At 26.9% G+C, this 8,813-nt stretch overlaps 1 protein-coding gene across 1 annotated transcript; it reads left to right on the top strand.

Moving 5' to 3' along the window:
* The first annotated feature begins 244 nt into the window (after positions 1-244).
* On the top strand, positions 245-7,620 carry LOC142329327 (uncharacterized). The gene is made up of 2 exons (XM_075373812.1): positions 245-383; positions 5,551-7,620. The coding sequence occupies exons 1-2, from the start codon at positions 290-292 to the stop codon at positions 6,846-6,848; spliced, it is 1,392 nt and encodes a 463-aa protein (XP_075229927.1). The 5' UTR covers positions 245-289; the 3' UTR covers positions 6,849-7,620.
* Positions 7,621-8,813: the final 1,193 nt, after the last annotated feature.

Below are 8,813 nucleotides of genomic sequence, written 5' to 3'. Positions count from 1 at the left end.
TGAAGAAATAAATTTGTAATACAGTAGTTATTTACAATTTATACATAATACGGTCGATGTGTAACGCTGAAGTAAAGGGTCCTGTTACTAATCCGATAAAATGCAACGTTACTTTTAACCGGATCTAACAACTCTTTTCTCTTTGTTCTTACTTTATGTAAAAACACTAAATTTGTTAAAATATATATCGATAAGTAAAAATGAATAAATTTGTAGTAATCTTTCTAACTTTTTTTTCAGCGGAATTAGTCAGAAGAAGTGGAGGTGTTAATGACATGGTGATGCAGTAATGAGTTGGCCTCCCCTCCAAACATTTTTTGTCGTTATAGTGACGTCAGTTGCAGCCAACCATCATGGGGCGCTTTGCGACTGCGATTCACAAGGTTAGAATTCTATTGGTATTATATATTAGATTTACAACGATTAAATTTTATTTAATTAAAATTGCAGATCGATTTATTATGGACTGTAAAAAATGGTATGCCATTTTTTACAAATTATTCTTTTGACAGAAAACTTAAAAAATGTCTTCGGTTTATTATATTTTGTTTTTTTAATTCTTTCCGTTATACTAAACTAATTCACTTTTTTAAATTTATTTAATATAATACAATTACTGATTTTGGTCTGTTACTTTAAAGCTCTTCCATAAAGCTGATGCTAAGAAAGTATTTCTGAGAATTATTTGAATTTCTCCTTTTCTTAAAAAGAGGGTCGTTGTGGAAATATTAATCTTTCAAAAAACAAAACCGGGAAAAATCTGGCTTAGTTTTTTAACGATTCTACTTGGCACGATTACAAAATTTTGAATTCACTTACGATTACTATACGGTACGATGACTTTTAGCTCGGGCATTTTAGCTAGAGCATAAATTTTCCCTAAATTGGTGTACAAAAAATGTAATGTACAAATACGATTGAACTGCTGAACATTAGTTGCTTCAAAGCTGCCCAACTGTCTCAGCAGATTCAATTTTAGCCTACACAGATAAAAATGTAGGATGTCTATCTGAAATACTTCAATATACATATACTGTTCCTTAAATAGCAAAGTCTACTATCTTGTAACTTTCTAGATCAATATAATAGACATTTCAATAGATTTTAATATAGCGACTATTTATTAAATTTAAAAGGAAAGTTCTGTATAGAAAAAAACAATTTGTAAATAACATGGTAATTATACTGTCAGCTTATTTTGACAGGTTTGTCTTAACACGCTGATCCAAGAAAGGTGCTTTTGAACTAGTCCTTACTTATTATTAATTATTCGTGTATTTAAAAACTGGTAAATTGAAACGCAGTGACCCCCTGAAAAAAACTATTCTATATAAAATAGTATAAAATTCCTGTTTTAATACTTTCCTCTAAGTTTTTTATCTCTTTTATAATTTTAAGCGACAAATCTTAGGCGGTTATCATCTCCTGTAATATTGTACATACATATAAATGTAACAATGCAATTTAATATCGCTCATAAAGGCAGGACCATAAAGGTTCTGTCAATCCTTACGATACAGGATTATGGATGGATGTATACAATCCCCATTATGAGTAGAAAATTAAAAAAATTATATAAAAAATGATTATAAATTCTGTCTACAACATTAACTACAAAATAACAATAATAATAACAAATTGACCACAAGGCAGCCAGGGGGCACAGCCTCCTTCCTATTAATAATATAAAATAACATAAAAGGTGTTAAAAAGTTTACAAACCATTTTTATTTTTCTTGCAAACAAACATTTTTTGAGAAATTATTAAATATTTCATTATTTAGAATATTGTACTAAACTAATATTTTTAGAAAAGTTAAAAACCAGTTATTAAAACAAATTTTTCTAATAAAAGTCTGATGTAGACACCACCTAACTTCCTTGTACGCCTATTAAATTGCATATACACATTTTTTTTTTTTAAATGAGAAGTACATAAAATTATATTTCATTCAAAAGTGAGATATGATTCTCCAATTCTTTAATAAATTGGACAGTTACACTGTTGCATTGTGGTGGACACTGTATTTTATCACATTTTTTGTGGTGTCGGTATCAGAATTTTATATTTCGTTACGTATTAATTTTGTTTCACGTCGCTCAAGTAATTATGTGCTGTAAGTGAGAATGTGTCAGATTCATAACCATGGACACATCGGTTCGAATTTGACTTCATGCATGTAAATTTTTTTTTAACTTTTTCTAAATGAATTATGTTTGATTTATTAATAATTATTAACCTGTGTAAAAATCTTTAAATTAAAATGAAAAGTACATAAAATTTTATTTCACTAATAACTTATAATTTTTTTTCGTATTTTTATTTCCTTGTACGAAAGTATTATAATCGCGAAAAACTTCAGTTTTTAAATTTCAATGGAAATATCCATTTTGACCGTCCCTGAATCCATTTTGACTAGTTTCATCGGGACGTCTGTATGTAAGTACATACGTATGTATTTTGCATAACTCAAAAACAATTAGCCGTAGAATGTTGAAATTTTGGATTTAGGACTGTTGTAACATGTAGTTGTGCACCTCTCCTTTTGACTACAATCGAGTTATACCCCAGTAACATTTTAATTAATGAAATATTTGGATCTTACAAGGGGAAGGCACATCAATTCAAATGCAACTTGAATTTCTTTTTTTAACTTTTATTTTTTAATCTAAATATATTGATTTATTAATATTTATTAACCTCTGATTGTAAAAAAATGTTATAATAAATAATTCAGTTATAACCAAAAAAAAAATAAATGAAAAAATCTAATGTGGACACCACATCATGACTTCCTTGTACAACTATTAAATTACATATATAATATTAACAATTAATGAAATCCACCTTACCAGCACATTGATATGAACTCAAGATCTTTCGGCTTATTTGAAAGCCATCATCAGGAGGTAAAATTATTGAATTAAAGTCAAAAATTTAAAAGATCACAGTTAAAATGTAAAACAGTCATGACTGTCCGGTCTTACATTATACTTTGTATATCAGTATGCAGTCAGGTGGATTTCATTAATCGTTAATATTATTTATTTAACATATCAGCGCTACCATGTTCAAGAAATTAAATTACACATTCACTTGTTTTAAAATGAAAAGTACATAAAATTTTATTTCATTAATAACTTATGATATTTTTTCGTATTTTATTGTTATTATTGAATTATTATTTATTGTAAATTTTTTTTTACAATAAGGGGCAAATAATTATTAATAAATCAATATATTTAAATTAAAAAAAAGGAGATGAATTCGGATTCGAACCAATGTGCCTTCCCCTTGTAAGATGTACATATTTTATTAATTAAAATTTTATTTGGCTATAACTCTGGAACCGATGAAAATAAGTACCACTTATGATATATTGTTGAAAAGTTCTCAATGAGGGCTTATTACTGCAAATAAGTCCAAAATCCAATTTTTTGGGACACTTTTGGAACAGTTGATTACAATCAAAAGGGGAGGTGCACAACTAAATGTTATAACAGTTCTAAATCCAAAATTTCAACATTCTACGGCTAATCGTTTTTGAGTTATGCGAAATAAATACGCACGTATGTACTTATGTATGTAAAGATGTCAAGCTGAAACTAGTGAAAATGGATTCGGGGATGGTCAAAATGCATATTTCCATTGAAATCAGAAAACTGAAACTTTTCATGATCACAATACTTCTTTTTCTTTCATACAAGGAAGTAAAAAGAGAAGAACATGGGCATTTGATGTCAGTATTTTTTAATATATAATACAGGTGTTCATAGAGTCATATAACTCTTATTTAAAAGTATTTATTGTCAAAAGATCATTTTAATTATAAGAATAATATAGATAAAAGATAATCTTAAAATTATATAATTTTCTACACATCAGAGTCTATATATATTTTTAATACTCATTTCTTGCTTATTTAACCCATTTCTTTATGTTGTAGCTTTTCATAGAAATCACCGCTTTCTGTAGGGGTTTTGAATTGTTTTCTTTGATATTTTTTTACTTTATTATATATCAATCGTTCTTAGAAAAGATTATCTTCCAGATTATCCAACAAATAAATATGTGGGAGAGCGATAGGACCAGGCAACTTAGAGTTCAGAGATCGTGATAAATTACACGTCACTGAAAGGTTTACATATGGCATAGTTTAATGTAATGCTGCCTTGCTGTAACCAGCATTCTCTCTCATCAGGTTCTAATAAAGCTACTAAGTATGTAATAATTTCCAGGCATTAATTAACAGTTAAATATTCTACACACTGATTTTCAAAGGTTGGAACATTTTTTCATGAAAATTGAGGGATTTCTCAACAAAAAAATATTCTACAATTTGTTGTTTTGACTGATAATATATCTGGTAAGATGAAATCATTCTTCGTGCGATTAAAGAATATTGTCCATAAAATTATGAATAAAACTTCTGAATACCCGCTGCTGAAGTTAAAGTCAGTTCTCCTGGTTCATATATCACTTAGACCCAGAACGGCCATAATGTCACTTTATATTGTGATATTGTAAAAATACCAAAAAAAATCTGTTGAAAATCCTTTGAGTAACTTTTGTATTGATCATAAAAACCGCTGAATGTTTTGTTAAGTATAATCATGTAAACCAATCGGCAACATTTATGACCGGCTATCTGTTTAACATAATCTAAGATTTAAATGAAATATAAATACAAGTTATGCTTGCTGGATGACTTGCTTGTAAAATTTTCATCCAAATTTTTACCTTGTCATTCAAGGTTCTAGAACCTTGAAATTTCTTACTCGGAAGGAGATATAACATAATATATATTTTCATTTTCAGAAGTAGTCAGAAAAATACTTGCCTACAACAGTGTATCAAGTACACATCAAGAATACAAATTTAATTATTGCACTTAATTTATATTTTTACTTTACATGTTTGTGTAGTCATCTCCAATGAAAAATTTATTATGTAAATAAATAAACACACATATATATATATATATATATATATATATATATACTCGTACACATTTGTTGAATGGTTATCAGATTTAAGCTTTTACTAATAAACTGTATGAAGAATTGGATATGATACAAATGGAAATATTACATTGTGTATGTGGTTTTAATTGTTTACCCAAAATTAAGACTGAAGTAATTTCAAGCATTATACATCGTAAAAAAATTGAAAGACAGTTAGCCAAGAGGTTGAAATTGAATTTACATTTGGCCAAGATGAAGTTGGATCATCAGATGACAAGAAGTTTGATCTGGATATTAAATTCCAAAACAAAAGAAGGTAGAAATTTTGGTGGAAGGATGAACTGGAGATGAAGGCGGGAAGATTTTGGTCGGAAACAATGCAGTATATGAATAAATTATTGTAGATTTATTATAGTTTACATTAAAAAAGCGCATGAATAATGAAGATCTAGTGCAAATTTTACATAATGTAATGTATACTGTGATTTATTTTGCAACTTAATTATCTATTTATTTAGCGAGTAATTAATTATAGCTTCTTAATTTCAATCTTTTGTATTAACTGTTTTTTATTTTTGATTTTAGGTCCATGGCAACCGTTATTTAAGCCGTCACAAATTCTACATTCAGAGTTTCCAGAACATAAACATTCAAGTTCAACCGGTGGACCTAAATCAACAAAGTTACATCAATTGAAAATAGTACCGCATATAGTTGTACCGCTAGTCAATCCTGTAGCATATACTATTCATCGCCCAAATCCTAATAATCATGTACATATCGACAATGAATATAATAATGGTAATTATAAATACGCAACAAAAGGAATGTATAGTAAACAAAAAATAAAAGAAATTCATTATCATTATGATTATCCTCAAACAGATGAACATAAAGATACTAAACATAATGATTTGTCACCGACTTCAGGAACAGTAGATGAAAACAATCTAAATAATTATCCTGAAGATAAAAGAAATAATCAGTATAATGAGGAATATAATAATAATAATAATAATAATAATAATAATAATAATAATAATAATAATAATAATAATAATAATAATAATAATAATAATAATAATAATAATAATAATAACTACGATGATAATAATAATTATAATGATCATAATGAAAATAATTACAATTCACAAGAAGTTACAGATTCTCATAATGAAAATTTGCCAACTGGTGAAGGATATACACATCAATCTCAAGAAGTCACTTCAAATGAGCATTATAGCCACGAAGAAGAACCTACTGGTAATCCTTATTATTCTTCAGGAGAACATAATGATGCTAATGATGCTATTTATGATGCAAGTAAATTATCACTGGGTTATGAAAAATATCCATATCACCCAAATTTAAATGAAGATAAGCCATATTTTCCTGTTAATAATAACATTTATAATAATAAAAATGAATTTGATGTTAGAGAAAAATCTAGAGGAAAATCACTTTTATTTCCCGTACATAAACAAAATATTATACCGGTACATCGAGAAAATTATCAAAATTTTAATTTAAAAAATATACCAAATAATGTTGTATCACCGCAAGTACAAGAAACAAATTCTGGTAGTAACAAAATTAAAACTGTGATACTACCAACACCACGATCAACACCAGAAATAAAACATATACCACCTCTTCATCCACCAAATCCTTTGCCTATACATCATCCGCCTCTTACATTTTATAATCCTTTAAGATTATGGTTTAGAGTACAAGCTAGACGTATGTCAGAAATGAGACCTCCTGCACCCGGCCTTCCTGATACGTGGACTACTGCTGTTCCTAACCAAATAAATATTGTTTCTCCAAAATTAAAAATGACTGGTGTTATTTATCCAGTTAAAAAAGTTATTCATCAAGTTTAACATTTTCCCCTTTGATGAGTGTTATTCATCATAACCGTGATAAATAAGTTCAAAGATTAATTTTTTTATTAAAATAACCATAAGATTTGTGTGTGACGGGTGCATGTGTGTGAGCATATGTGTGCTTGGATTGAAGCCTGCGTTTAATTTTTATGAGAGTCATCATCAGCTCAAAAACAGTTTCACAATTTTTCATGTTTCTAATTAGCAATTTTTTTTTGTATAATAGTATAATAAGGGCTGCTACGGTCCAGCAGCCCTACTAATAACTGTCAACAATATACAAAAAAACTCTGTATTTTTTAACATTAATGATTATGAGAATTACTCTTTGTTTAACAAGACTTTATTTACTGGTAATCATCCTTACTTATTATCCTTCAGCATCTGAAATATTCCTATTCCCTGAAACATTCCTTGTGTTAACGAACCACCGGTTTGTTAGAGAGTAAAGTTTGTCATCTTCATAACTTGAATATTGCTAGGGTGTCAGTACTAAATAATTAAGATTATTATATCTCTCATTAACTGATGAAAATTCTTATATAAACATCAAAAACATAATCGATCCAATTTTTATTGAATCAAGTAAGATGTTTGTATTATTTGGTTGTTTTAATGTTTAATCGAATAATTATTTTAGTAAATATATATAATTCATCCTAGTCTGAATTTCTCTGATGTTCCTATCAGAATTTTGGAAAATGTTAAAAATAATTGGCTACATGACAAAATGAATAACATAATAATTTATGTGTTATCACTGATATTTAAGCTGAACCTTTTTTTTGTTTTTAATCAAAGAAATAGTTTTTATTACATATTCATTAAGTTCATGTCCAGTTTACATATTTAAATTTCAGAAAGAATTGAAAATTATATATATATATATATATATTTTATATATATATAATTTATAATTTTATATATATTTTAATAAAAATAAAAATATCAAAGAATATGCTCACAAATTATGTATTTATTAGTCATTTAATTAGCGCACATTATTAGATATAAAGAAACTGACTGAAAATAATAAAGAAAAGTACAAAAACAAAACATATTGAAGAAGAGAAATGAATTAACATATAAATTAAAACAAATCGCATAAAACAACCACTTAAAAAGATATTCTATTTGTATTTATAAATAAGACAAAAGCTAAAAACCAGACAGCTAAAATTCTTTTAAAGCTCCAGTGGTATAGTATTATACTAAAAGTATAGTATACTTCTTTTGACTTAGGCTACCTACAGCTAAATTGTATTATTTTTTTATTATATAAAATAAAACTTTATATATATAGTTTGTTTTATTTTATAAATATGGGATACATTTTTTTTTGTGATACTTCTGTGTTGGTTTTTTGTCTATCAATTAATTTTTATTTTATTTATATATTTATGTTTTATATTCATATTTATCATTAATTTTATATCTACTGATGGTAACTAATAATTAAAGAGGTGCATGTAGTTGGAGGTTTTCATTTTTTGTAAATGGTTCTTGAGCATTTCTGTTTGCTACTATTATTTTTTTTTTTGTAAGAGGTGATTATTGTAATTTCTCATTGATAATTTTTCCATTCTTTTTAGTTTCCATAATCATTTATGATGAAATAAATTTAATGTAAGTTGAAATAATAATAATTTTCTGTAATTTTGCATCTTCTTGTATAAATAGATTCATAGAAGTATTTTTCCCAAGTGTTGTATTTATTTTTCTTAATGAGAGGTACACGTAACTTCAGAATCTGCCAATAGAGTGTTCAATTGAATGATTTTGGAATAAATTATATCGCTTTTTTCTTGTAATGTTTATAAATTTTGATGAAAATTATTCAACTGTTTTTGTCAATGAATGTTTTAATGGTTTTATTAGATACATTACTTTTGGGTAACCGGTTGCACAATGACTTCAAACAACAGTAAATAAATTATTAAAAAAAATTTTTTTAATTTTCTC

This window comes from Lycorma delicatula, chromosome 8 (assembly GCF_047948215.1).
Source record: "Lycorma delicatula isolate Av1 chromosome 8, ASM4794821v1, whole genome shotgun sequence".
In the NCBI taxonomy this organism is placed as follows: Eukaryota; Metazoa; Arthropoda; class Insecta; order Hemiptera; family Fulgoridae; genus Lycorma; species Lycorma delicatula.
This window is presented reverse-complemented; position numbering and strand designations above follow the sequence as displayed.

What these genes read in the sequence shown, in the direction of transcription:
- LOC142329327 (XM_075373812.1), top strand. Translation starts at nt 290, where the DNA reads ATGAGTTGGCCTCCCCTCCAAACATTTTTTGTCGTTATAGTGACGTCA. An exon ending in TTGCGACTGCGATTCACAAG is followed by an intron (nt 384 to 5,550) that starts GTTAGAATTCTA and finishes TTTTGATTTTAG; the next exon opens with GTCCATGGCAACCGTTATTT.